Source organism: Exophiala xenobiotica (genome assembly GCF_000835505.1).
Source record: "Exophiala xenobiotica strain CBS 118157 unplaced genomic scaffold supercont1.1, whole genome shotgun sequence".
Classification (NCBI taxonomy): Eukaryota; Fungi; Ascomycota; class Eurotiomycetes; order Chaetothyriales; family Herpotrichiellaceae; genus Exophiala; species Exophiala xenobiotica.
Window position 1 is genome coordinate 2,378,099 of NW_013562494.1, and position 26,207 is coordinate 2,404,305.

At 53.0% G+C, this 26,207-nt stretch overlaps 9 protein-coding genes across 12 annotated transcripts; 4 read left to right on the forward strand and 5 right to left on the reverse strand.

Annotated features, from left to right (window-relative positions):
* Nucleotides 1-9: 9 nt before the first annotated feature.
* On the forward strand, nucleotides 10-2,674 carry PV05_00920 (uncharacterized protein). The gene has a single exon (XM_013465853.1). The coding sequence runs from the start codon at nucleotides 398-400 to the stop codon at nucleotides 2,237-2,239; it is 1,842 nt and encodes a 613-aa protein (XP_013321307.1). The 5' UTR covers nucleotides 10-397; the 3' UTR covers nucleotides 2,240-2,674.
* On the reverse strand, nucleotides 2,629-6,355 carry PV05_00921. Of its 2 annotated transcripts, XM_013465854.1 has the most exons (2): nucleotides 3,679-6,355; nucleotides 2,629-3,610 (listed from the first exon to the last, which is right to left on the reverse strand). In XM_013465854.1, the coding sequence occupies exons 1-2, from the start codon at nucleotides 5,995-5,997 to the stop codon at nucleotides 3,605-3,607; spliced, it is 2,325 nt and encodes a 774-aa protein (XP_013321308.1). In that variant the 5' UTR covers nucleotides 5,998-6,355; the 3' UTR covers nucleotides 2,629-3,604. The 2 variants fall into 2 exon arrangements, with proteins under 2 accessions (XP_013321308.1, XP_013321309.1); XM_013465855.1 differs by having other exon boundaries at nucleotides 2,629-6,355.
* A 993-nt stretch (nucleotides 6,356-7,348) lies between these two features.
* On the reverse strand, nucleotides 7,349-9,170 carry PV05_00922. 3 transcript variants are annotated; one of them, XM_013465857.1, is made up of 3 exons: nucleotides 9,082-9,170; nucleotides 8,814-8,910; nucleotides 7,349-8,755 (listed from the first exon to the last, which is right to left on the reverse strand). In XM_013465857.1, exons 2-3 carry the CDS (start codon nucleotides 8,886-8,888, stop codon nucleotides 7,730-7,732), a joined length of 1,101 nt encoding a protein of 366 aa, XP_013321311.1. In that variant the 5' UTR covers nucleotides 8,889-8,910; nucleotides 9,082-9,170; the 3' UTR covers nucleotides 7,349-7,729. The 3 variants fall into 3 exon arrangements, with proteins under 3 accessions (XP_013321311.1, XP_013321310.1, XP_013321312.1); XM_013465856.1 differs by having other exon boundaries at nucleotides 8,814-8,946; XM_013465858.1 differs by lacking the exon at nucleotides 9,082-9,170 and having other exon boundaries at nucleotides 8,814-9,071.
* PV05_00923 (uncharacterized protein) lies at nucleotides 9,166-11,471 on the reverse strand. Its single transcript, XM_013465859.1, has one exon. The coding sequence runs from the start codon at nucleotides 11,210-11,212 to the stop codon at nucleotides 9,857-9,859; it is 1,356 nt and encodes a 451-aa protein (XP_013321313.1). The 5' UTR covers nucleotides 11,213-11,471; the 3' UTR covers nucleotides 9,166-9,856.
* Nucleotides 11,472-12,841: 1,370 nt separating this feature from the next.
* PV05_00924 (uncharacterized protein) lies at nucleotides 12,842-15,210 on the forward strand. The gene is made up of 7 exons (XM_013465860.1): nucleotides 12,842-13,214; nucleotides 13,284-13,723; nucleotides 13,791-13,852; nucleotides 13,922-14,060; nucleotides 14,149-14,403; nucleotides 14,522-14,711; nucleotides 14,847-15,210. Exons 1-7 carry the CDS (start codon nucleotides 13,121-13,123, stop codon nucleotides 14,957-14,959), a joined length of 1,293 nt encoding a protein of 430 aa, XP_013321314.1. The 5' UTR covers nucleotides 12,842-13,120; the 3' UTR covers nucleotides 14,960-15,210.
* PV05_00925 (uncharacterized protein) lies at nucleotides 14,970-19,955 on the reverse strand. Its single transcript, XM_013465861.1, has 7 exons — nucleotides 18,721-19,955; nucleotides 18,414-18,656; nucleotides 18,237-18,348; nucleotides 17,850-18,178; nucleotides 17,398-17,783; nucleotides 16,775-17,345; nucleotides 14,970-16,719 (listed from the first exon to the last, which is right to left on the reverse strand). The coding sequence occupies exons 1-7, from the start codon at nucleotides 18,827-18,829 to the stop codon at nucleotides 15,290-15,292; spliced, it is 3,180 nt and encodes a 1,059-aa protein (XP_013321315.1). The 5' UTR covers nucleotides 18,830-19,955; the 3' UTR covers nucleotides 14,970-15,289.
* PV05_00926 (uncharacterized protein) lies at nucleotides 19,389-21,065 on the forward strand. Its single transcript, XM_013465862.1, has 2 exons — nucleotides 19,389-19,842; nucleotides 19,909-21,065. Exons 1-2 carry the CDS (start codon nucleotides 19,392-19,394, stop codon nucleotides 20,838-20,840), a joined length of 1,383 nt encoding a protein of 460 aa, XP_013321316.1. The 5' UTR covers nucleotides 19,389-19,391; the 3' UTR covers nucleotides 20,841-21,065.
* A 107-nt stretch (nucleotides 21,066-21,172) lies between these two features.
* Nucleotides 21,173-23,801, forward strand: PV05_00927 (UV damage endonuclease UvdE). Its single transcript, XM_013465863.1, has one exon. It carries the CDS (start codon nucleotides 21,281-21,283, stop codon nucleotides 23,660-23,662), a length of 2,382 nt encoding a protein of 793 aa, XP_013321317.1. The 5' UTR covers nucleotides 21,173-21,280; the 3' UTR covers nucleotides 23,663-23,801.
* Nucleotides 23,802-24,015: 214 nt separating this feature from the next.
* On the reverse strand, nucleotides 24,016-25,986 carry PV05_00928 (uncharacterized protein; the record flags this gene model as incomplete). Its single annotated transcript, XM_013465864.1, has 3 exons — nucleotides 24,016-25,271; nucleotides 25,318-25,725; nucleotides 25,776-25,986. 3 exons carry the CDS (start codon nucleotides 25,984-25,986, stop codon nucleotides 24,016-24,018), a joined length of 1,875 nt encoding a protein of 624 aa, XP_013321318.1.
* Nucleotides 25,987-26,207: the final 221 nt, after the last annotated feature.

Sequence of the window (26,207 nt, forward strand, 5' to 3'; positions counted from 1 at the left end):
TAAAAGTGACCGTACCCCAAATTTGGTGTCGCCCTGCGCTTCGTTCGGTCTCCCACTTCCCTTGAGACACGAATGTCATGAGAAGGACATTGTCTTTGTTCTCTCGTTCCCGAGGACTTACCGTACAGAATCTCATCCAGATTAACAATGGCACATTCTACAGAGAACATCCTGCGACACATGCCCAGGGTTCTCCCTCTGCCAACCCACCTCTCTTCCCGAACCTGAACTTCGAGTTGCGTACGATCGTTGCAGAAGAGAACGAGGCCGTCTCGCACAACGACTACCATTGGGCTGTCATCGGGCCCTCGGACGGTACCACGTTCCTCGAGATCTTGAGGGGCTCACACTTGTGCTTCCCACCCAGCGCCAGATCATATCCCTACCTAGCTTCCGAATGGATCGACGACCGCAAAGACCACCGTCTGCGCATCCCTTCTATGTCGGGTTCAACAGCGGTCAAGGACAAATTGCGAGCGGCGGAGTGACAGGAGCGTACCTGAGCGCCCGCTATGAAAGTCGAAGAGAAGAGACAGATTGGTCCGTTCTGCAATATCTCAAGGGCGAGACCGAATTGAACCCGTCCAAGCCGGCAGAAGATGGAAAGGTCGACATCCAGTCCCTCGACAAGGTGATCGAAGATTTACACCTGCAGAAATTGCTCGACATGCCCGTGAGCAACCTGAGCAACGGACAGACGAGAAGAGCGAGAATCGCAAAAGCACTGCTCGGCAGACCGAAACTCGTCTTGCTTGACGAGCCGTTCATGGGCCTTGATCCGCCCACCCTGATCACTCTGTCTCCTATGCTACGCTCGCTCGCTCGACGCGCATCGCCTCTTCTTCTCTTTGGCTTACGACCTCAAGATCCGATCCCCGACTGGCTCACACATCTAGTCGTGCTCGGACCGAATCATACCGTCGCACTCCAGGGAGAATCACGCAACGTGCTGTTCAGTCTACGACGGTGGGCAGAATTGGCCACGGCTTCTCGCCGGCCTGAATCCGATCTTGTACGAAAGATCATCCACAAATACGGCCTCCCACCCTCGGGCATGGGCGATATTCTCAGCCCGAAAGGCATCTCACGCCATGCAGTCCTGGCCCAAGAAATCACTCCCGAGCTTGAGAATGAATGGCGAGAAGCTATCAAGACCCGACAAGGACAACGCTCTCAACAGGGCGATGACCTCGACGACCTGCTTCTGCTTGCGTCCGAAAGCCAAATCTTCCACCCCTCAAGCAGCTCCTCATACGCCTCTCCATCCACCTCTCCTTCCTCTTCCGCCACCAGGACTCTGGGCGAACCCCTAATCGACCTTCAATCCGTGACAGTGAAGTACGGCCCGAAAACCGTACTGGGCCACGGCACCGGCCTCACGCTCTCAATCCGACAAGGCACGCGTCTCGCGCTTTTAGGGCCCAACGGCTCCGGTAAAACCACGCTCCTCTCCTTGCTCACTTCCGACCACCCGCAGTCTTACAGCCTGCCGATCACATTCTTCGGACGCTCTCGCCTTCCTTCGCCCGGCATACCCGGCCTGTCGTTGTGGGAGATACAATCCCGCATCGGCCACTCCGCACCCGAGGTACACGCCTTCTTCCCCAAAAACTTATCTGTCCGACGCGTGCTTGAGAGCTCATGGGCGGAGACGTACGCCGGGAAACCCACACTGACTCCTGAGAGGCGTGCCAGAGTTGATGCGTTCCTGCGCTTCTGGCAGCCAGAGCTACGCCAGGATGGAGTTTCCGACGACGGCGACGACGACAAGAGTCTGGACTGGGCGAGCGACAGGAGCACTCACGCATTTGGCACGCTCCCATTCAGTGCGCAACGGTTATTGTTATTGCTCCGCGCGATCATAAAGGAGCCCGACATCATTATTCTGGACGAGGCGTTTTCGGGCCTGTCCGCCGAGACGAGGGATAAAGCCATGGCCTTTCTTGAGCATGGACTGTCCGCCTCCGCGTTTGTGTCTGCGTCGGAGTCGAAATCCAACTCCGACTCGAACGCTGACTCTGACTCTGACAAATTCAGAGGCCTGAATCCAAACCAAGCACTCGTCGTGGTATCCCATGTCAAAGAGGAGATCCCGCCCGTCGTGGATGAGTGGCTTCGGCTCCCTGGAGAAGAGGAAGTGATGGAGCACGGACGCGGTGTTGAAGGAGGACGAACGGAGAGAGGATACATCAGGACAGGAGAGGGCTGGATGAAAGTCTGGGGCATAGGCACAACCTAACTTGGCCTTGAATGCTAAGGTAGATATCTTACTGCCCACCCATGTGCTGCTGAACACGATGCGGAAGAGGAGAACGCGGCGTGAAGTTTCCGTAATAGCTTCGCACAGCCCCATACAGCTGTCGACACGAGATTATTTATTGGCCTGTTCCCGAGAAGAAGGAGAAGGACGCAGAGGACGAAACAGCTCACTCAGGAGATTTCAACGCATTAGAGACAAGAGTGCTGGTTAGGTATGCGAGGCGAGGCGAGGTATAGCTTCGACTCGATCGCTACAACCTCGTAGGGCACTTCATACCAATACCAATACCGATACGGAGTACTAGAGGTCAAACCCCCCAAGCTACCTAGGTATGATCCGATGATCGTGGCAGATAAAACAAATATTGATAAAATCCGTATATACTCAGTAGAGTATATGGTATATGGTATATGGTATACGCTATATGACATATGGTATCTCGAACTCTCAAACAAATCAATAAGTGCCAACCTGGGATGATTATCACTAGCCATACAAAACTATGTCCCAACTCTTTGGCGGCCGTCAAATAACCTGGGGGAACTGCTCTTAGACCAATGGTATGGTACGGAGAAAACACGACACCATCTCCGCAGGTGAGGGCAGGTCAGATATACTGTGTGTACAAAAATAAAAGCGAACATTCATCACATCGTCGTATGGCCCATAAACACAGGACTTTTTGTTGCTACTTCTTTCTCCCACACTCGCGAAATCCAGACAAAAGCCGGACCGGACCCCGACCAAGTTAGGGATCCACGGGGGATCCTACCAGAATGTGAAGAAGAGGCACGCGTTCCCCGTCATTCCGATTCCTCCATCACTAGTCTGTCACGAATGCTGCTCGACCGATCCGGAATCATATGGTACGGAATACTGAACACGGACGTACTGCTTTCCTGACTGCGTTGACTGGACGGTCTTCGCAGCACACGACTTCCACCGCCGCTGCTCTGGTGCGAGTGATGAGACATATGCTGTGCCGCAGGACTGCCTTTGATCGGGTCCGCCGAGTTTGGCCTTCCTCTCGACGACTGAGACTGTCTCGGGGACGAAACGGGAAGAGGGAAACTCGACAGAGAAACCTCGCCTGGACTCGGAGGCACCGGCTGCTGTTGCTGCTGCTGGAAGCGACGGCCGTTGATGTGCAGAGGCGGTGGCAGTGGTAGCGGGCTGTCGAGGTCATCTTCTCCATCGACTATCGACGGTCCAGGACCACTGAGTTCCAGATAGCTCCGTTGCTTTCCCTTCTTACGCTCCTGCATACCATTCATGTCTCCACGAGGCGGTTTCTCCCTGTCAGCCTCCGGCACTGTCGTAAGATTGTGGTACGATGTCGGCGTTTCAGTTCTATCCACCTCGGTCGATATGTCAGCCGCGAACTTTGGACCTGCCGGAACGGGCGGAGAGTTTCTGACCTGAGCGAAGATAGTGGACGGAGCGACTGGCTTGCCATCACTGTATGAAAAAGCATGCTTCGGTGCATTGGGCCTGGATGACCGCGAAATAGGAGATTGTGTCAGGAAATTCTCATTCAGGCTCTCTTGAAGACGAATCAGAGCAGCGCGGGCGTCCGCCTGTTTTTGAGCAAACTCGGCTTCATTGAATGTCGATTGGTAGATGGAAATCCTTGGTAAATCAGAACTTCTCAGCGACGTTCTGCCGCTGCTTGGATCATGACTTGCAGACCTGTTCCGAAGATATCGGACATGCTTTGATTTTCTGTCACCACCCAATTCGTGATCTTCGGGTACACTCGTGAGCGCGGGTTTGGTGGGAGGACTTGCAAAGTCCCGCCTGTGAACACCGAAGCTTCGACTTGAGTCCACAACGTCAATGGAACGGACATTCTCGGCAATCATATGGATATACTGTTGTGGCGGCACAGGTTCCTCGACCTGCGGCTGTGATGATAGACCGGCGTGCGGGGAGTTCTGTCTAGAGTCGATATTTTCTTTGTGCTTTTCGCCGTTGACGTCCGCAACTGCAGGCAACTCTACGGTTGAGGCAGGTCCTTCGACTGACTCGCGTCCATTTTCGATATCCCTCTTCTTCTCGACCATGACATGATCGTCGTCTGCCGACGACTCGCGCTGATCTTTGGTCTGTTGCCGGTTTGTCTCGGCTGGAGCAGTGCTTTCTTGCATGAAAGGCTCTACCATCGTGCGCTCGGAAGCATCAAATTCATCTGTAGATTGTATCAAGACGCTCGCCCGAGGTGGCAACGATGCGACAGTGCTGACTGGAGAAAATACGCTTGTTTTTATGGGTTGTGTCGGTGTTCGTGTCACGGGCGATTCTGAAACAGGTTCTTCATGTGCCTGAGACGGCGCAATCTCGGCCAAAGATGATGATGTTGCTGCTGCTGACTGTGCAGAGTTTGTCCTCACCTCAGCTGCATCCGATTTGGGAATTGGATATTCCGACGGAATTCCAGGTATCCTATGCATCGTGTTAAGTTTGGCCTGTTCCACCACGGGGGATGAGGTATAGGCGGATTCAGGTGCCATCTCAGAAAAGACATCAGAGTCGGTTCCGGTCAAATCCATGATGGTGCGGCGAGGCAGATTGATGGCTCGCTTTACCGAAGATGTGTTGCTCAGACTCGTCGGCGACCGGAATGCATAATCAGCTCGACGTGTTACGTGGGCACCAGCAGCGGACATTGCAGTCCCTGGCCGCGAATACTGAGGGCGATCATTCGAATTTGCTTGGACCAGTTCCGTTGCTGAGAGCTGATAGCTACGCAAGACATCGCTTTGATCCGAATGCCTGTAAATGCCCGGAGAACTGGAGGTGGCCATTCCATCTCGGAGATCCTCTGTCGAAGGCCTGACGTGATGAAGGTGATGAGTCAGGAGGACTCCTGAAGATGGGTGGCCTTCGGTGGGTAATTCGTGTAACTGTTGTTGTGGTTGCCACGGACGTTCGCTTGATTGGGCTGAATGTACATCAAATGATTTCGGCGTAGGCTGATACCTCGACCTTTCTGGGTTGTCCGATCTGACCGACAGTGATGGATGGTCGCTTATTCTGCTAGGAATGTCTCGTGACAGCGATGATTGTACACCATCCTCGAACCGACGGCGAGGGCTAGAAAGAGAAGTATTCGTGCTGCCGCTTTCCCCCAAAGGCGGGTATGCATTTCTTATAGCAACCTCCTCGGCATACTTGGACGATGGCACAAGGTGTTCGTGCGTGCCTCCGAGTGCGACTCTGGCCAAGTCCAGATTTCGTTCAGCGACGTCCTCGTTATATCCAGGCATAGGATTGGTTCCGTCGGCATTAGAGAGTGAAAATATGTCAATGTATCGAGGGGCCTTTTGCCGACGGTTGTTTTTGGCATAGTGATCTGCAGATTGCTGATATTCTTGCTCTGCCTTGGCTACAGCGTCTGCGGCTGCGCGGTTGACAGCAGTCATGAGGCTGCCACTGCCAGACGTGCCGGGCCGTGATGGAGAGGTTGACGGTCTTGAGACACCAACCAGCATGGGCTGTTTTCTGTTGTTTGAGCCAGGTCTCACGAAGCTGCTGGCCGTTGTTGTAGGACTTAGCAGACGCCCACTCTGTCCGTTTGACGTACTTCGAGCATGGTTGGAGCGTGGGCTTCCATTGACTGACCATCCGGCCTGATCGGTGCTCTGGCTTTTTCTGAGGCTGTTGACACCCGAGTCGAGCATGCCGTCGCGACCCTTGCTCTTCCGTCGTGTCCATAGCTTCTTCAACCCAGACTCCATGTCGTTATCCGCTTGTGACAGCCTGCGGTATCCCGCACCCAATCTAGGTCCAGCTCATGCACAAATTGTGACCCCGCTGATGCCGTCTCTTAGCACGCATGATTATTGCATAGCTCGGAAGGAGTTGGCCACACTTCAACTTCTCACGAGGCTTTCCATGAAAGCGGATGGTTGTCGGCGACTCTTGGAGGAGAGGTGATTGAGCGCCGCGCTCAATGTTCGTGTCAGGTGGGATCGAAGGAAGGTCGCCGGTCTGGAGGTTTGCGGGCTAGTCACCGATGCCTAGGCGGTTATCTGGGGAGTAGGAGTCGAGCATTGTAGCTGCACAGTGCAGGAGAAATGATATGCGAAAGTGGATTACGGAGCATAGTAGGAGGTTGGTGGCTTCGGATGGGGTCGACGATGACCAAATGTCGACGGCCCCGGGCTTGGACTCAGAACCAGAAGCACTGGCATGGTAGGAGAGGAGGTGTGGAGGAGGGCCATGAGCGAATGGAAGACCCCGGTAAGTGTGCAGAGGAGAGGTGCAGCGCAGAAGAAGCCCGCCAGAGTGGGACATGGATGGGTGGGAAATGGGGGAGGTGCCGCGCAAAGGCTGCCCTCTAGCCTGGGATCTGTGACCCAACCAGGCTTCACTAGGCGTGCTAGGCGTGGCTAGGCTAACCTGGCGCCTCTTCAAGCCTCCGAAGGACGACGATCAACCGCCCAGCGATGCATCCACTCGTTTGGTCTACCCAATTTGACAGCTGCAGTGGCTGGTCTCGACGCCAATCCGAGTGCAAACTGCAAAGAGGTCAGGCCACCTCCCTGGGTTCTTCCCACGGGTTCATCCTCGATCTATGGATGTTCCTTGCCCGAAGCCCTGTCGATGCATGAATAACGTCGGCATGATAGACGGATGATGGTCGAGTTGAACTTATGCGGAAGCAGATGCGAGCCTTGGAGGAGGGCCGCTAAAAGTGGAAGATCGGAAGCTTCAAGCAGCCCTGATACTTGTACAGACAACAGGCTAAAGCTGATCAGAGATCAAGCTAAAGACCAACCCGACCCTAGAAGACTTGAATTGTCCGAAGGCGCAGTGCACCCTGGTCCTTGTGCAAGGACTTCCGCTACGCGTACGAGCACCGAGGAGACTTTCGAGAAAGGGAATGCCCAACCTCTGGATGGATATGGGTTACCGCCCCGATCGGGTTGATCGCGAATGGGACGTTCAGCCAGTCAAAAAGGGCGTTGTGCTCGTTCTCGACATGCTTTAGCTTTGCGACTGTGGTGGTGCCCCGGCGCTCGAAAATGAAAAATGCATGCAATCAAGATAAATATACATACAGCTATGCGCTATACATTTATTGAGCTGACACGCCGTTCTGCAACCCGAATGCCATTCGTCAACTGGGAGTGGAAGTCGTACTATGGTATGTACTTTGTCTGGAACATCCCTGCAGCGAGTCGAAGATATCATGTTTCAGGACAAAAGTGCACAACGCTCCGCTTTTGACAGGTCAGATCGTATCACAACAGGCGCCTATTTTCATTCGCATGCATCTTGACCGGGTACTTTTCATGCAGAGTACTGCCAGCTATCAGGATGTATGTTAAGGTAATCGGGTCCTTCTCTAAACATTCCCGGATCTTTCTAAGACCCTGTCCACACGTCAAGGTCTCATCTCCATTCATGTTTTGGACATACTGACAACCTAGCTTGTGGCTCGACACCTTCAGCTTCTATGAGCCTTCAGTTCCGCGCGCCGAAAGCCTTGTCGTAATCAGTCAGGGTGAATCGGTATCGGATCTTGTTGTCCTTGACCCTTGTTACAGCTTCCTTGCAACCTTCTTCCGAGATCGAAACGGTCTCCACCATGGGCTGTAGCTTCTTCTCTGCAGCCAGCTTAAGCATAGCCAAGCACTCGGGTCTGTTGCCAATGTGGCTTGCGCCAATGGAACTGCCATTGCTCATGAACATCTGTGGCTTAATGGCTGGCAGCGCCTCATCCGGCAGACCGACCTGGTGGAAGGGTGCGTTGACCTTACACATGGACAGGTATTGGGAAATGTCAAAGGTGTGAGTCATGTCGGCGGTGTTCAGGATGAAGTCAAAAGCAAAGGCGTATGGCTTCTCCCAACCCTCCTTGTCGTTGGTGATAAACTCCTTTGCGCCCAGCTTGAGAGCATCCTCTTTCTTGCTGGGAGAGTGAGAGATCACCGAGACCTCCGCACCCAGGGCATTGGCCCAGATGACACCGAAGTGTCCGAGACCTCCCAGGCCTACCACAGCCACCTTTTTGCCCGGTCCAACTCCCGCCCGCACCAGCGGCGAATATGTGGTCAAGCCGGCGCACAGCATCGGAGCTGCGAGGTGGGAAGGAATCTCGTCTGGGATGGGGAAGGTGAAGTATTCGTGAGCCCGAATGTGGGAAGCGTACCCGCCCTGCGAGATGGTCTCATCTGGGTCGGCCTCCTTCGGGTATGGAGCGCCGTACGTGTCGACCATATGAGGGCAGTAGTTCTCGTTGTCACTCTTGCATTGAGGGCACTTGAGACAAGCCCAGATCTGAGCACCTACACCCACACGATCTCCGACTTTTACTGTTTTCACTTCGGACCCGACTTTGACGGCATGACCGACGACCTCGTGGCCGACGCAGATGGGCAGTGGTACCTCGCCCCAGCCGCCATTGATGCTGTGGACGTCGGAGCCACAGACACCGCAGCACTCGATCTTGATGTCGATATCATGGTCACCGAACTTCTTGGGTTTGAACTGCATGACATGTCAAACTGTGTGTCCATGAGCATGCGATGTGGCCAGATTCACTCACCTCTTGTTTCTTGAACTCGGTCCATTTCTTCTGATCCGAGATCATGAAACCTTCGAAAGTATCTGGATATCCCATGGTTGCGGTGTGTTTTCTGTTGCTGTTTGACTACCTGGTTAGTGTTCTGGGATCTTTCCTGTTCTCTGGTTACAATGTGTAAGTGAGGAGGGAAAAAAAAGTCGAAGAGAAAAAAGATTGACCTGAATTTAACCAGACAAGGATAGAGCGCGGGGGGGATTGCGTTGAGAATGAGACTGCCAGGACTACCTACCTAACGCACTGGGAGAGAATAGGCCACGATAGGCTATGATGCTTTATGGAGTCTCCGTACGGAGGACAGTGACGGAGAATTGGGTAGTGAAATGTTGTTGATATCGTGACGTAGCAAAAAGCTCACAAAACTGCGAGATTATGACCTCAGGACCACTATTATCCGTATGTGCACCGCAATGCCTTACCGACCACAGTTTTTCAGCACCTGCCCTCGTTGCTCAGGGCCATTGTCACCCCGAATGATGCCGTCTCCTCGCCGGAACACCGTCACGTCCAATCTGTGGCTTCGATGAAGAAGACTAGGAGCCAGCCACATCGGCCCCTATACCGATTTGTCCGGGTGGGATGGAGGGGCTTGAGCTTGAGGGGTAGCAACATGAGCTTCGGACAGAGATGGCCCGGGCCCAGCCAACAACAATTTTCCCGGAGAAGCAAATCCAGCCTTGCCACGGAGCCAGGGAGCCAACGTCACCCACCAGGCTTCAGAACATGCGAATCCTGACAAGAAATCCGCGGAGAAAACTGTGGATTCCATAACACCATGTAGACGAACACAAAGATTGTCTCGTAGTCATGTGTCCACGCTTTTGATTTAAACGTCGTTACCATCTCGCCATCCGAGGCTCTTCTCAAAATCTTCATTCACCCATCATCATCAACTGGTCATCATACCATTCCTCATACTCACAACAGTCGACGCCAGAGAACCAAGAAACCTCCGGATGCACAAACGACAACAGTGCACTTGCAATTGACCACATTCGCAGTGTGCTTCAGCGCAGGTTCGAGTCCTCGGGATGCAACAGACAAATACTCCAGTTCGGCATGCATTGAAGTCCTATCTTGTAGGCCTTCTCCCACTCCACCCACCTCTCACGCATGTCCCTGCGCTCTTTGTGGTCGACGGCATGATCGGTCCACGTCAGGTCCCGGCCTGCGCTCTGCAAAGGTCCCAGCCAGCGGTAGATGGCAATAATCAACCAGACCTGCCGTCGTCCAGACGCATCAGGTGAGAGACTTTCGCGAGCCTGAAACATGAACTGTGTCTTGCATCCGCGCGTGTAACAAGCGCCTTTACATTTGGCTCCGGCCCTTGACTCGGCGGATTCGCGCTTCCAGTCGCTAATGCAAAGTGGCCCTTTCACTCCCGGCGGCAGGCGTTGCGTGTTGAGGCATGCCCGGCAGAATTTGCTCAAAATGAACGGATCCCCTAGTTTCAAATGGGGACACAGGCGAAAGTCGATCGCTTGTAGAGCGGCCGACACGTCCTTGACCTGGAAAACTTCCTTGTACATTCCACTACCACCACTTGTTCTGGTGTTATACAACGGTGAAGGGACTTGAAGAAGGCCAATCTTGGAGATCAACAGCGATTGTGCTTTTGGGCTTTCCAATTCCATCATGGACGTCCCCTTTTCAGGTCGGTCGGCGACCGATCGGTTGCGTATCGAGTTTCTGCATCGTGAGCATGGCTCCAACGTTTCGACACGAAAGGGTGTTTCAACCCCGGCCTTAATGTTGCGTATCGTCTTCTGGTAGCCAAGAGTACGGTGTGCACAGAGCCATATTTGTCTGCAATCTCGATAGGTGGGTTCCTGATTGATCTCGGAAGAAGGAAACGTCGAGCGATTGTGCAGCTCCTGGCACTTCCCGCAGACTAGTTTGTCGAGCTCGGATGGATTCTGGTCTCGTTCGGTCATGCACAGGAAATCAAATAACTCCTTTCCCTTGAGTACAAAAGAAGGCAACGTGTACAAATGAAAGAACCTTGGGCAAGAGTGACGCAAAGCTACCTCGCTGCTAGGCGTCAGGTACGGCTGGAGGAAGATGAGGAGCTCTGTGGGCAATGCGAGAAACCCGGACTCGACATTGTTAAAGATGGTCCGCTCCGAAAACCGGGTTGCAACCGAAGGTGTCTTAAGCCGTGGTGGTCGTTCAATGAACTCGGTGTCGTGTGTAAAGGCGAGCTTGGTAACAAGTTGTTCGTCCGAGGGACTTAGAGATAAAGCAGTGGTTGGCCATGGCTCGATTCGAATTTGCTCGTCGTCATCGTCGTCGTCTTCCGGTACCAAGCCTGGCGCAGACTTGGTACGAGAAAGCTTTCTGCGGACCCTGTCGAATAGTGGCATCGTCCTTGGAGAGATAGAACCAAGCTCTATGACAAGGCTCCGAGACGGTTGGCTTGATCCGCTGAAGCTTTGGTGGACCTCCTGACTAAGTTAGGGAGGGGTAGGCTTCAGATGGCGCAAGATATTTCGATATCGGTGAAAATAAGAGACTCAATAAACCAAGACTATCCACGATGCAACTCTCGAAGGCACCCAGAGATGACAGAAGATGAGTCGAACAATCATTGCTGGCCTTCTTTTGCCACGTCTTGGTATGGTTGTATCCGTCTGGCAGCACGAGGGTCAAAGAGGAGTCGGAGGATAGTGGAGGATGCAGCTGGTGGTTCACAGGCGAGGGGTCCAGCAGAAGCCCGCTAACTAGTTACATATCTTAGTAGCTGTCGGCTTGGAAATTGAGCAAATCATGGACCTAGATTCAGTGTAGGCGGGCCTTTGCCTCTTTCTTAGGTGAGCCGCATCCTTCAATCGCAGTCTGGAGTCTACTGGTCTTCTGACCACGCCGGAGGTTCGAGATTTGGCGACGGGCTCACGCTGCGGTATCGACGTCCAGAACAGGGGAAGTTAGGTGGCTACTGAGGCCATTTGTTGACCCTTTCGCTGGTGTTGAAGGTGCGTGGAGGTGGTTGTTATAACGGTGGTCTGACCATTGAAACGGCGCCTCGTGCGCCCAAACCCAACTTCTGCCCCTCTTCTCTTGCTGGTCGCGCGTGGACGCGTCGATCGAGAACGAAGCGCGTAAAGTGCCACGGCTTAGTCAACCTGCTCGCACCTCACGCGGCTTGGGAAACATAGGTACCTGTACTGTGACAGCTTCACAGCAATGTTTTCGAGCCTGAATATGGTGCCGTTACCAATGGCTTTGACCTTGAAGAACAGTGCCGGGATCTTTAGAGCGCTTGTCTGGATGTATTCATAGTGCCGGTCGTGAAAAGCCCAAGGACCAATTTTTAGATCGATTCACAGAAACTCGCATCGAACCAGCAGCGTGGCCATCATGTCAGGTGTACTGCGCTGCAGGAGAAAGAGGATCAGGTCCATGTCTATATCACCAGCCACCTAGGTGCCAGCAACAACGGTTTCAAGGTCCAGCATAGTGGAAATAGACTCGATATCAGCGGTTATGTACGACTATTCTCCTACAAGTTACCCCATCGAAGTCTCAACTCCGTCCATACCACGCCCGGGATCAGGAACTGTACTACCATTGATGGTGCTCGTCAAGGGTGTTCGAGGGTGCCTATCATGTGGTCTCCACTAGATGCCGCGGAGACTTCGCCTTGTGAATAATCCCATGGTGGAGATTCCCAGCGAGCTATCCTCCAACCGCCTGCCGATCAGGGCCGCCGCGGGTATGTTAAACAACGCATGTCCGTGACCAGTGTTCCCATATGGTGTAACGGGACTGCGCAAGGACATCAAAACTTGGCCTAGGTAGGGAACAAGGTATCCCCGATGGACACAGAGCTCCAAGGAAACTCAAGTAAGGATCCATATCGGCTGTTTTGTCATCTATTTGCAGCATCAAGCCTGCTATTTGCTCCGGACTCGCCTATTAATCATGCGAATGCACGTGTGGTCGAAACGTGGCTAAGGTACTTGGTACCTTTCGCTGCTCTGGAGATCTTGAAGCCGACCCGTCCCGTCAGTACCTCTCCGCGGAGACGATCGTAGAGGGGTTTAAATATCTGACAACAACATCAGACCACCTGTGCTCATCTTGGAGTTGCGTGTGGTCATCACGGACACACCTATTGAGCGGGGTGTTGCAACGATGCATCTGATGACCCAGTCGCAGCGGCATACTACAGGGCATGGTCGAAATGAAAGACAGCTATAAGACGTGCCGGATGCATATAAACCATTGTGCGAAGACCGACTCTGGGCACAGACTTCCAGAAGTTCTGAACAATGCTCAGCTACCCAACATTGACTGCAAGACGCTTTAGCAAGCTCGGTGTAAACAACACTCGCACCCTAAAAGCAAGCATGGCCACGCAGACCGGTACGCACTTCTTCGCACATAAGATGCAATGGAAAAGTCTTGACCTCAATATGTTAATCATCAAAACAGGTCCACCAAGATTCCCATTCAGCCGCCCTCGTGCGGCCGAGCCCCCGGCTGAATATGCTCGACTCAGAAAGACGGAACCAGTATCCCGCGTCACGCTGTGGGATGACAGTCACCCATGGCTGGTGGTCAAGCACAAGGACATCACGAAAGTTCTCACGGATGACCGGCTTTCCAAGCAGCGTCAGCGATCCGGATTCCCCGAGATGTCTGCAGGAGGGAAAGAAGCGGCAAAGAACAAACCCACCTTCGTCGACATGGATCCTCCGGAACACACGAGGCAGAGAGGTCTGGTAGAGCCTGTCTTTAGCAAGGAGAGCGTTCAGGCCATGAGACCGCAGATCCAAGCCACGGTTGATCGTCTTCTTGATAAAATGCTGGCAAAAGGAGGCAAGGAGCCTGTAGACTTGGTGGAAAGCTTCGCTCTGCCGGTCCCATCATTTGTAAGTACTTGGTTTGGCAACTGCACCTTGGTTTGCTTGTGCCTGACGATATGACACTAATGAATAGGTCATCTACGGAATCCTGGGTGTCCCTTTGGAAGACCTGGAATTCCTCACCCAGCAGGCCGCGTAAGTAATAGTATTCAAAAAGGATACCCCCTTTGCGGCCGCCCAGTCCACTTACACATAGAGCCACAGGGTCCGTTCGAATGGTTCTGCAACGGCCCTCGAAGCCTCTCGAGCCAACCAAGTCTTGCTCGATTATCTCGCGTCCCTCGTCGAGAAGCGCATGAAGCAGCCCGAAAATGATCTGATCAGCAAATTGGTGACAGAACAGGTTCGGTCTCACCCTCTCTTGGTCATACTTGGTATTCCAGAGGCGTTGGCGACAGCTAGTTACTAAATGTGTCTTCTCTGCAATCCAGGTCAAACCCGGCAATCTCTCGCAAGACGGCGCCGTGCAGATTGCCTTTCTTCTGCTTGTAGCCGGTAACGCGACCATGGTCAATATGATCAATCTCGGGGTGGTGACACTCTTCGAACATCCCGAACAACTGAAAGAGCTCAAGAACGATCCCGGCCTCGCGCACAATTTCGTCGAGGAACTATGCCGATATCATCAGGGCTCGGCCATGGCGACTCGCCGCGTCGCAAAGGTCGATGTCGAATACGGCGGCAAGGTGAGCACCGAGTCCCCCATCCCGCAATCTCGTTCAACATCAAACCCGAGTAGTCGTGCGTTGGGAACGTCCGCTTGTGGCTACTGTAGGCTAACCACCCAATCCCTTCGACTCGCAGCAAATCAAAGCCGGTGAGGGCATCATTGCAGCTTGTCAGTCGGGCAATCGTGACGAAGAGGTGTTCCCTGACCCGGACAAATTCGACATACACCGCCAGTTCGACCCTCAAGACTCCCTAGGCTACGGATACGGCGCTCACAGATGCATTGCTGAGCATCTGGCAAAGGCGGAATTGGAGATCGTGTTCGGTGAGTGTCCCAGCACAGTGGCCCTGATGCCGCCATTACCTTCTATCCTCTGACAGCAGGCGTTTCCGGTCCTAAATTCCCATCACCCCTATCGATCCTTCCATAGCAAGCGTCGTCGCTAACCTTCAACACCAGCCACATTGTTCCACAAATTGCCAAACCTGAAATTGGCAATTCCTCTGGACCAAGTCGAATATACCCCTCCGACAATGGATATCGGCATTCCCAGACTGCCAGTCGTGTTTTGAAAAGTAAAGAGAACTCGAATGGAGGACACGCCAGGGACTAAGCCCACAAGAGACATGGTGCAAAATCAGTCAGTCATATATTTCCATTCTATCCGACCCAAACGGTTCGATCCATTCCTTCGAACAGACATAAATGGATCTCCTGTCCTCTGGTCTTTAATTAAGAAATTTGAGAGTGATTCCATGTACGACTGGTCGAAAGGGGACGGACGGACATCATAGTTTCTCGATACTCCTACCGCCTAACTAGGAGTCAAAGCCGTTCGTAGAGTCCGTCACTTCCTGGTATTCGACAATCTTTCGAAGAAGTTTATGCTAGGACGTCTAGTATCAGGCGAAAACGTCCGCCCAGTACCGCGTGCCCTTCATCTTGCTCACCCATTCAATGGCATCCTCTTCAGACGCCCCCTTAGCTTCGATATAGATCTTCTTCATGACATCGTCGAGTTCAGCACCTACGACGCCCGCCCCACACATGTACACCTGAGCATTTTGCACAAACAGCTTCTTTGCATCTTCTCGGTCGTGCCACACGCGATCTTGAACATGTCTACAGCCGAAAGTCTTGTCCGTGTCGCGTGAGTACGCGCGTCGCACCTCGACAGCACCCAGCTCTTCCCACCTTGCAAATTCATCCGCATAGAGATCATCCGCGGCTGGCGAGCCGCAGCCGTAAAACAAGAGAGCCGGGGCGAGTTTCCTGCGTGATTCGATCTTCAAAGCTCGTTCCTGCACAAATGCCCGAAACGGAGCGAGGCCAGTGCCGGCGCAGATCATGAGGACCGGTGTGCTGTCGTTGGCGGGGAGGTGGAAGCCACTGTGACTGGGCCGCACAGCAACATGAATCCAATCTCCTGGTTCACGGGCGCGAAGGTAATTGCTCGACACCCCAAGGAAGCGGCCATGGTCGGGATCCTGACCCCGTCTTGGGGCGTCCAAGACTGTGTAGGTGATGGAGCACTTGGAAGAATCCTGCAGAGGCGAGGACGAGATGCTATACTGTCGAATCCGCATTGGGGGAAGAGCCTCGAGAAACTGCCCCAACGAAAATTGCGCAGTAGGGTACATCTCGAGAATGTCAAGGAGGCTGGTGTTTTTTTCGAGGACCTCTTGCTTGTAGTCTCCGTCCGACAATTTTTGGAGCTGCGCCTTCGAGTCCTCCTCAGGGACACTTTCGGCAACTTTCTTGACCTGCTTCGAAGTAGCCGGCTGAGACAACTCGACAAGTGCAGATAGAACTTCGAACAGTGACGTGGCCCTTTCGGTAGGGAGTGCCGTGTGTGACTCTCCACTGATCTTGATCGTGGCATCCCATGGAAGGTGGAACCTGGACATCGCTCTTCGGACGTTCCTCAATGGATTCCATGGGAGTACGGCCAGGTAGTCACCTGCCTTGTAGGACATTCCAGAGGGCAGCTGAATCTCCATATGTCGCCTCTGAGGAGCACCCGGGGCCGTCAAAAGTTTCGTATCTAGAACCAGCGCTTGTTGTAAATCCTGACGAAGCAGACTCGGTCTTGTCTGAGCCGACACTTCAATATCCAAACCCTCGTGAGAATCCGCTTTATTATTGGCTTTCGACTCGAACGCTTTTGCGATTGCTGGCCACAACTTTTCGTCCTGCCAGGTATCATATGTGTCGAACAGCGCACCGTCATTTGCATCAGCAGCCCCTCTTTCAACGACACGCTCGCCTCCACGCTGCATCAGAAGATCGTCTATGAGCGTCGGGATTTTCTGATATGTGTGCTGCCAATCACCTAGAACGAAAGAACATTGGTAGTTGTCCGTAGAAAAAAGATGTTTAGTACCTACGGTTTCCGCATCCGAAAACTGCGTATTTCAAGCCTGTGAGAGGCAACTCTTGGAGACTTTTCAACCAAGAGACGAAATGAACGGCATTGTCCGGTGGTTCTCCTTCATAGCTTGACGTGACGATTACAACAGGCCCGTCTCTCGGCAGTACACCAATTGCCTCATCCAAGATCTGCACCTTGGGAACGAAACCATGAGAAGAGGCAGAGGCGGCTAATGAGGCAGCCATACTTTCACAGGTACCCGTGTTTGATCCGTAAAATATGGATAGTAAAGGCTTCGTTGCCTGGACAGGATGATCAGGTTCATTACTCTGCCGTGCTTTTGGCGTCCCAGACTCGGAAGGTTGATTCAACTTGCCATTTAGACTGGCTTCGAAATCAGGGTGTCGAACTTTTGCGCGCATGTAGAAGCCTTTGGGCTTAATGGTCAATGTCGATTGAATCTGCAGCTGATAGGCGGGATCGGCGAGGCTCAGGTCGAAATTCTGGAATAACATAGCCACGGCGAGCAAAGATTCCTGCCAGGCAAACGGACGGCCAATACAAGCTCTGGATCCATTTCCGAAAGGCTATGACATGTCAGTTCAGAAGACACTCCCAACTTTATAGAGGATGGCCCACCTTCCATGAGTTCGGTGGAAGTTCACTGTAGGGTTCATCCAGCATCCTCTCGGGTTTGAATGCTTCTGCATCTTCGCCATACACTGCTGGGTCTCTGTGAGCGGCCATGACGAAACACACAACTGGCGTATCTTTGGGTAGTAGATACTTCCCACCAATGATTTCATCTTGTTTCGGACTAACAGTAAACGCTGGGGCCGTTGGGTGAAGGCGAAGCGTCTCTCGCAAGCAGGCGTTAATATACCGCAGCTTGGATAGATGCTTGGCTGTAATTGACCCCTTGCCAACTATCTCGTCCACCTCGTCCTGTGCTCGTCTGTATGCTTGTGGGTTCTTGAGGAGTTCATAGAAGAGGAATGACAGCAAGCCAGAGGTTGTTTCGTGGCCTATTCCCAGCGAATGAGCTCCCGAAACAATAGTAGATCGACGTACTACGTAGTACTTGTACTTACCGGCTATTAGAAAGGTAATCATGTTGTTGACGATAGAGTCTTCGCTGAGGTGTTCGCCTGTTTTGGGGTCCTTGTTGAGGATCATAGCGTTCAGGAGATCTGCTTTGTCGATGGGGTTCTTGCGACGCTCTTCGACTACATCTGAAGCTATCTTTGCAAGGAGACTGATATCATCGTGGTATTTTTGGTTGGCTGATCTGTATAGAAAATCGGCGAAGGCTGGTCGACGTGCTCGTTCTCCAGCGGCAACCAGCAATCCCACCATGGCTTTGACGAAAGGGTGGAGATCCTCGGTATAGAAAGAATTGAACCGAGTACCCATGGCGCAACTGAAGATCAGTCAGCGTGCAAACCCCTCAAATACGGCGCGGGTGCGCAGTGGCTCACAGTGCAATCGAGTCTAACGTTAGCCTCGTGAAGTCGTCTGTGACGTGGATCGCATGTTCAGGTCCGTATCGTGCCCACTTCAGAACCAACTGAGTAGCTATATCATACATTTCTAGTCGATCGGATTAGAAATGTTTTGAGTCAGGCTGGACAAGCCGCAGCGAATAGGTCGCATACCGTCGAACATGTTGCTGATAGGCATCGGTCCAAATGCAGGCATCAAGGCCCGATGAGCAACTTCCCAATTGTGCTCTCCTGGGAAAGCCGTGAACAAGCCATCATGGACAGCGCCACGGATCTGCAGTAATGCTCCAGTGACGGCTTTTTGAAAACGTTTTTCGTCGCACATCTCGTTGACGAGCTGCTGGGAACAGACAAATACGCGGTCATGACCCCCTAAAGTCAACTTGAAGATCTCGCCTGGAAGATAGCGATGTGTATTAGTCCCCAGCAATCCCTATCAAAAGGCTGTGGTGCCGCTCACCGTATTGTGCCGATAGGTTCATAAGGCTAGTCATGGGAAACTCGGCATCGAGATCAAGAGCATTGCCCAGTATCGGCAGAGGCCGAGGGGCCGGGATGGGTTCTGCCATGACAAGACCTGATAAAATCTAGCCGCTGCGCGGAGACAAGTCTGAGGATGAGACCGATACTCCAGAAGTATTCAAGGTCTCTTATACCTACCCCGTATCCAAGGCCATCTTATAACGCAAAGTCGGACCTGAACCCATTGGCAGGCATATAATTAGATGTTTGTCGAAGCTACTGATGGGGAGGCATTCGATAGTTGGGAAGTAAGGTCCGTGCTCTTCGTATCTCCATCATACTTTCAGCTGAAAGGACGTCGGTTTACGTGGTGGCGACAACAAGCGAGGAATGCGTATAGTAACACCTTTTACGCTCTTCACGTTGGCTAGTAAAAAGGCGTGACCCCGAGAATTGCCAGTCCATGCGGTAGCTTTGACCAATTGACGTCCACTAGCATGAGACACGTTCCATCTTTTTGGCGAAACCTCGTCTGCGCTTTCCAGCTCTGGTAGTAAGTCAACCACATCTTGAAGCCCGGGAACTTGGCGGTGTCCGTGCTTCGTAACCTCGGATTTACGGCTGGTTCGGATAGTGTGAGGCCATATAGTACGCTTTAGCCGCAGCCTCATGGTTCCGAGGAAAGTAAGCCCGCCGTGCAAGAACGTTACTGAAAGTAATAGTAGCACCTTACAACCTGTCGACACGATGAAACTGGAAGGCAGCTTAGATCATGCCGATGCATCATCTATGAAGTCGATCATTGCAAACCTGCGACCGAATCTTCAGCAATACGAGTCACTGTACAAAAGGATTCATGCGAATCCAGAGCTCTCTCACCAGGAATCGGAGACAGCGGCGTTGATCGAGCACTTTCTAAGGGACCTGAGCCCAAAGTTTGAAATTCGCACCAAAATTGGAGGCCACGGGTTGATTGCAATTCTGCGCCATGGGCCGGGGAAAACCGTGCTGCTCAGGGCAGACATGGATGCGCTTCCAGTAGCAGAGAAGACTGGCCTCGACTATTCGAGCCGACGTAGTCAACTCGATGCGCAGAGGAAGAAAACAGCCGTCATGCATGGTAAGTCAGGTCTCCCAACTTGTCGTCTGCTTCGCACTTGTTCCTGATTGACTGACACCCGTCTAGCCTGTGGACATGATATGCACGTTGTATGTCTCTTAGTCGCTGCTGAGACGCTCCTAGCAGCACACGATTTATGGTCTGGAACGATAGTATTCCTATTCCAGCCGGCCGAGGAGGCGGGCGATGGTGCACTCGGCATGGTCGATGACGGCCTTTTCGACCCAATTCGTCATGCTTGCCCGCTTCCGGATATGGTATTGGCACAACACGTTGCTCCCATCCGAGCCGGGATGGTGGTGACCAAGCTTGGCCCTATCATGAGCTCGTCGGACAGTCTCAAGGTGACAATTTTCGGCAGGGGCGGGCATGGCAGCATGCCGCATCGTTGTATTGACCCGGTGGTCATCGCAAGCCATATTGTGGTGCGGCTGCAGACAATAGTGAGTCGAGTCGTAGCTCCGGACGCGGTTGCTGTGATCACCGTTGGCTCCATCCATGCCGGCGAAGCAGACAACGTGATCTGCGACCAAGCTTTCTTCACCGTCAACATCCGGACTCTGGACGAGACAGTGAGGCAGACAGTCCTCGAAAATGTGAAGAAGACGATTACCGCAGAGTGTACGGCGGGCAACTGTGAAAGGCCACCTCAAATCGAACACTGCATGAGTATACCCCTTACTTCAAATACAGCAGCTCCGCATCAAGAGCTTTGTCATGTGTTCCGGGAGTATTTCTCCCCATCCTTCCAAGTGGCAGAAAAGAGTAGCTTGGCAAGCGAGGATTTCAGTATATTGGCGTCGTCCATTGGAAAGCCATATTACTTCTGGCTCTTTGGTGGCACAGAATCTAAGCTTTGGGATTCACTCATGGCGTCCAACCAGCTTGAAAAACTCCCCATCAACCACAGTCCCGAGTTCGCTCCTGCTATTCATCCTACCATGCAAACAGGTGCAGATGCGATGACGGTGGCTGTCCTTGCGATCCTTCGAAAATGATCTGAATGCGGCAGAAATCCCAGGCATGAAAGGGTGTCTTTTTCCAGCGCAGGACGGGAGAAGATGCGGGAGCATCTATCAACAGCCATTCTGTGCATGCCGACCAATATTTTGCGACTGACAGTAGAGCAAGAAGTAGACGTTATGACGAACTGATTCGGCGAAGTGGAGGGGTGCGGAGGGCAAGTTAGGCGATTAGGCTTAAAAGCGGCAGGCCTTGCACATCAGGTAGAATTCACTTGGCTTAAGGCGGCAAGGTTGCGGCTGAAATCGGTATTTTGAGATCCCAAAAAGTCCATGACGTCGTGACAGAACGAGGCGTGAGCGTTTGTCGTTGAAATGCAAAATTCCACAGCAGCCTTGAAAATGAACTTGTCTGAGCCTCCTTGTAAGTACCAGTGTCCAGGGCTGCTCCTGGAAAATCTGAAAACCGACTTCGGATGATCAGTTCTCCTGTGAGATTGGGATCAGTGCTACCATTGAGACCGAATGTATTGAGTCTTACCCCTAGACCTCGTCTTACGCCGCCATCACGGGCCCTTTCGTTGTCATTGACCGCAATGGCTAAACGGAAGAGGTCTTCCCTTCCTGATGCTGACACCACTGTCTTTACGCCAAAGACATTGCCAGTCAATGTCGCCTCTGTGGCCTCGAACATGATGCCTCCCAAACCAGTCCGACGGACTAGCTCACGAAGAGCTTCCACCCAAGTTCCTCCTGCCGATATCGATACAAATCCGTTAACGAATGACAAGATCAAGGATGGGAAAGACGCTCTTCGAGCATCACCAGATGCCGAGGAGCCAAGTGCAAGAAGGAAGAAGAGAAAGACCACGGCAACAAAAGGGAAAAAGGAGGCTGAAGCCGTCGGAGGGGATGCAGAAGTTGAACAACCTGCAAGGCCTGCAAAAACTGCAACGCCTACCAAGAAAGCTGCGAAACAGGATGATGTGGACCGTGGAGATCCAGAAGCAGAGGGCGAAGAAGATGCAGATCCTGAAGAGATCAAGGAAGCATTATCACGACGACCACCAGTCAACAGTTCCTACCTACCCCTACCGTGGAAGGGACGTATAGGCTACGCCTGTCTCAATACCTACCTTCGATCCTCAAATCCGCCGGTTTTCTCCTCGCGAACATGCCGCATTGCATCCATTCTTGAACACCGTCATCCTCTGAAAGACCCGACGCAGCCTGAGCACGCGACCAAGAATCGCCCAGACAAAGACCGGCCCGCAGACATAGCCCGAGGCCAAGCATACGTGGAAGCGCTCGGTCTGGCCAATGCTCGAGACATACCTAAGATGCTGCGATGGAACGATAGGTACGGCATAAAGTTCATGCGTCTGTCGTCGGAAATGTTCCCCTTTGCAAGTCACGATGTATATGGGTACAAGCTTGCTCCATTTGCATCAGAGACATTGGCAGAAGCAGGAAGTGTTGCAGCTGAACTCAGCCACCGCCTGACGACCCATCCTGGGCAATTCACTCAGCTTGGCTCACCTCGCGGAGAGGTTATCACCGCTTCGATCCGCGACCTTGAGTACCATTGTGAATTGCTTGACCTCCTAAAGCTCCCTGAACAGCAAGATCGCGATGCCGTGATGATCTTACACATGGGTGGCGTGTTTGGGGACAAGGCTGCCACCCTCGAACGATTCAAGGAGAACTACCAGAAGCTTCCTCAAAAGATCAAAGATCGCCTTGTCCTCGAAAACGATGATGTGTGCTACGGTGTCCACGACCTTCTCCCTGTGTGCGAAGAGCTCAACATTCCGCTGGTCCTCGACTACCATCACCATAACATTGTCTTCGACGCCGACAAAATCCGCGAAGGAACTTTGGACATCATGAATCTGTATCCCCGCATCAAGGCCACTTGGACCAGAAAAGGAATCACGCAGAAGATGCATTACTCTGAGCCGACGCCATCAGCCATCACCGCGCGACAACGACGCAAACATAATCCGCGTGTAGCAACTCTACCTCCCTGCGCGGCAGATATGGACCTGATGATCGAAGCCAAGGACAAAGAGCAAGCTGTCTTCGAGCTCATGCGGACATTCAAGCTCCCCGGCTTCGACACGTTCAACGACATTGTTCCACACGTTCGCAATGACGAGAACAAGCCATGGAAAGCACCGAAGAAGCCCAAAAAGATGCCAAAGAAGAAAAAGTCCAAGGCCGCGGAGGAGGAAGCGGAGGACGAGCTTGAAGACGCTGAGCCTGAAGCGCAACCACCTCCAGTCATTCCAGACGAGGAAGTCGGCATGGGCGGGCCTGAAGGCCGCGTCTACTGGCCTCTAGGCATGGAGGAATGGCTGCGTCCAAAGAAGCGGGAAGTCAAGCCACGAGACCCGGAGAAGGCTAAGACGACCGCCGAGCGTGCCGCAGCGCGTAGGGCGGAGAAGGCAGCATGGCAGGCTGCTCAAGAAGCCGGCAACGCCGTCGCTCTCACTGACACCCCAGCCAGTGCATCTGCATTTGCATCGGAGATTGTAGACGGCAACCCCAGTCTCGACCTCGAGAAGACCCAGTCTGTGTACAGTGTGGCGAAGAACAAGAAACCCGCCCGAGCGCCTCGGTCTGGAGGGAAGGAAAAAAGCGCAAAGTCAGTGCCTACGCCGAGCGAGAGCGAGCTCTCTGAATTGAGTGACGAGGGCACCGAGCAGGATGTCGACATGTCTGATCTGACTGATGCTGAGGAGATTGCGGCTCCAGTGGCCAAGGGCAAGAGAAAAGCGCCAACGCGGGCAACAAATGGGCGGAGTGTGAAGCGAAAGGCTGTCAACTATGCTGAGGGCGACGAGGACTGGGATTAAGTGAAAGTAGAAGTTATCGTGCACATTGAAGATACACTTGTCGTGCTCTGGTGGTACCAGCACCAGCAACTTTTGGACTGCTGACGACACCCTACCGTCTGCGTCAATGGCCACTCCATCATCCTACATCTCAGTTCCGTATCGTTGACTATTACCGTACAATTCGTAAGTCGTCACCTCCTTCAATCGTGGAATCCCATAGCGACGCTGGTCTCGCTCCAAGTGTTGTACAGTACATACCGGAACCGCCTGGATCGTAACTGCAAAAGTTTCGTACGACTTTTCCTGGTATCATATCATAAGTTCATAGTCCGTCAAGGTCTGACACACACATAACGCCCAAGTCCCACATGTCATGATAGACTCAACCTCCCTTGAGTGTCCATGATCCAAGCCACCATGGTCTCCCACCAAGGCTTCCTCTCAGAGAGGGGTTTGGCGTCGGTCTCGTCCGGATCGTCTTCGATTCCAGCCTCATCGAGCCAACTCCAAAGCTTCTCGGTCACATGCCACACAGGCGGATCGTTTCCTCTTGGTCCCATCAGCAAGGGACAGAACTGTCCGACGACGACGGCACGATGCTCGGGCTCGACCGCGATGAACCCGGTGATTGCGAGCCCGTACAGGGTGTCCTGCGCAGTATAAAGAGGCCCGTCTAAGGGCAGATAGTCTGTCCACCTGACCAAGGTCCTCAGCCTGCTCTGCACGTCGGGGTGCCTGCGCGGTTTTCGAAACAGCCTGCACAGGATATAGATCTGAGCAGCAAGGACGTAGGAATCGGCGTTCAGTGCGACACTTAGAGCAGCCGTGCGGACTTTTCCATTCTCGTCCTTGTCTGCTTCACAGGCTTGGGCCAGTTGCTCCGTGGTCGAAAATGGTTGAGGCAGGAGATCCGACCACTGCTGAAAATTGGTCAACGACTCGAGGATGACCTTCCCAGCCTTCTGGATCGGTATGGAATCGGGGTTTTCGTGCAGCTGGCCGCAAAGTCGAGTGATCTGCGTGAAAATGTGCAGAATCTTCGCAGAGCAGCCAGCCAGGCCTGTGACTCTCCTTACTTCCCTTTCATTACCCTCGAGGAGCCACCTGAAGGGATGTTCTTCGGTATCTGGCTTCAATGGCGCGAGTGTATCGCAGAGGATGAGACTTTTCATCTGATAGTGGCTCATGACGTAGCGATTGTTGGTGCTTTGCACATTGATGGGATGTTTGTACCGATACCCGGGGTCCGAACTGTCAAGGAGATATTTGACTGCAAGATTGCCTTGGTACCATTTGGGCTGTCTCTTGGTGGATTCCCTGGTTTCCCAATTGACGATGTCCTCGTGGTTCAGCAGCGACAACGCCATCAACAGCGGTTCCTCCTTACCCGGTTCATAGTTCTCCTCCTTGCCAAGCTCAAGACCAAGAAGCATCACCGCGCGTTTGTGGTGGTAGCTTGCTCGCCGCTTGAGCTTGTCCGAGGGAGCATAATCGAGAACATAGCCGGCTGCGCAGGACAGCATGGCGTGCTTCACGCACTCCGATTTCTCGGCGATGGCTGGTATGCCTGTAAGCCAGACGTTTGAAGCTGGCAGCAGAGTCCTCCCGGCACAATATGCGACAACGTCTGTCATTGTCAGCTTTCTTTCGAAGTTACTGGAGCCACGGCTTACAGAACTTGAAGAGTCGTTGGTCCATCGAATTCAGATTCAAACCCCGACCAAAGTCAGGCGGCAGGTAAGAGACTTCACCGACCTTGGTTTTCAACTGATCGTTGTACTCCTTCCGGTATTTGGTGAGGACTTGCTTCGTGCTCTGAGGCATGTTCGGATCATTGAATTGCAGATGGAACTTGACCAGCCCGTTGACACGGACCTGCTTCGGAATGACAACAGGGTCAAAGATTGAAGTGAGACGAGGATGGTCTGGTATTTCTGACAAGTCTCCCATTATGAATGGATTCGGAATCGCCAATTCGACAACCCTGTCCAGTGGCGACGGCAGAGAAGGGGCAGACCCAGGCCAGAGCTCTTCAAGGACGCTGGAGGCATGACTGTCGTCCGAGAATGAATGCACTTCGTCTGGTGATCTGTCAGCAGTGCAACATGGGTATCGTCGAGGTCCGACCAACCGATGCTGCCTTCGTCACGTTTTCGTTTATGAGACGTGGTGGCAGGTGATAAACTCGAGATTTGGCCGTCATCATCGAGGACCGTGAACAGCCTTGCTGTCTCCCAGAAATCATCTTGCTCGAAGTTGTGGTGCTCTAGCAAGGTCTGTGCGAGTGAAGCATTCGTTAGACTATTGCGTCTCGGTCTTTTTGAGGAGTGGAATGGAGCCATCATGACATGAGCCGTGCTTCAGAGCTTGGGAATCGGGGTCACCAACTGATGGGCTCGAAGATGGGGTGCCCCAGTATTAAACGCTCCGGCTTCCGGGTCAGTCACCAGGTTAGGATTGGGGTTCGGCCCGCCACGCAGCGGGTAGAGGTGGAGGGTGCTGGGTCGGGTAGGCTGACTACTACCTAAGTTAAGTACTTGACAGAACGACGTCTTGTTCTTGA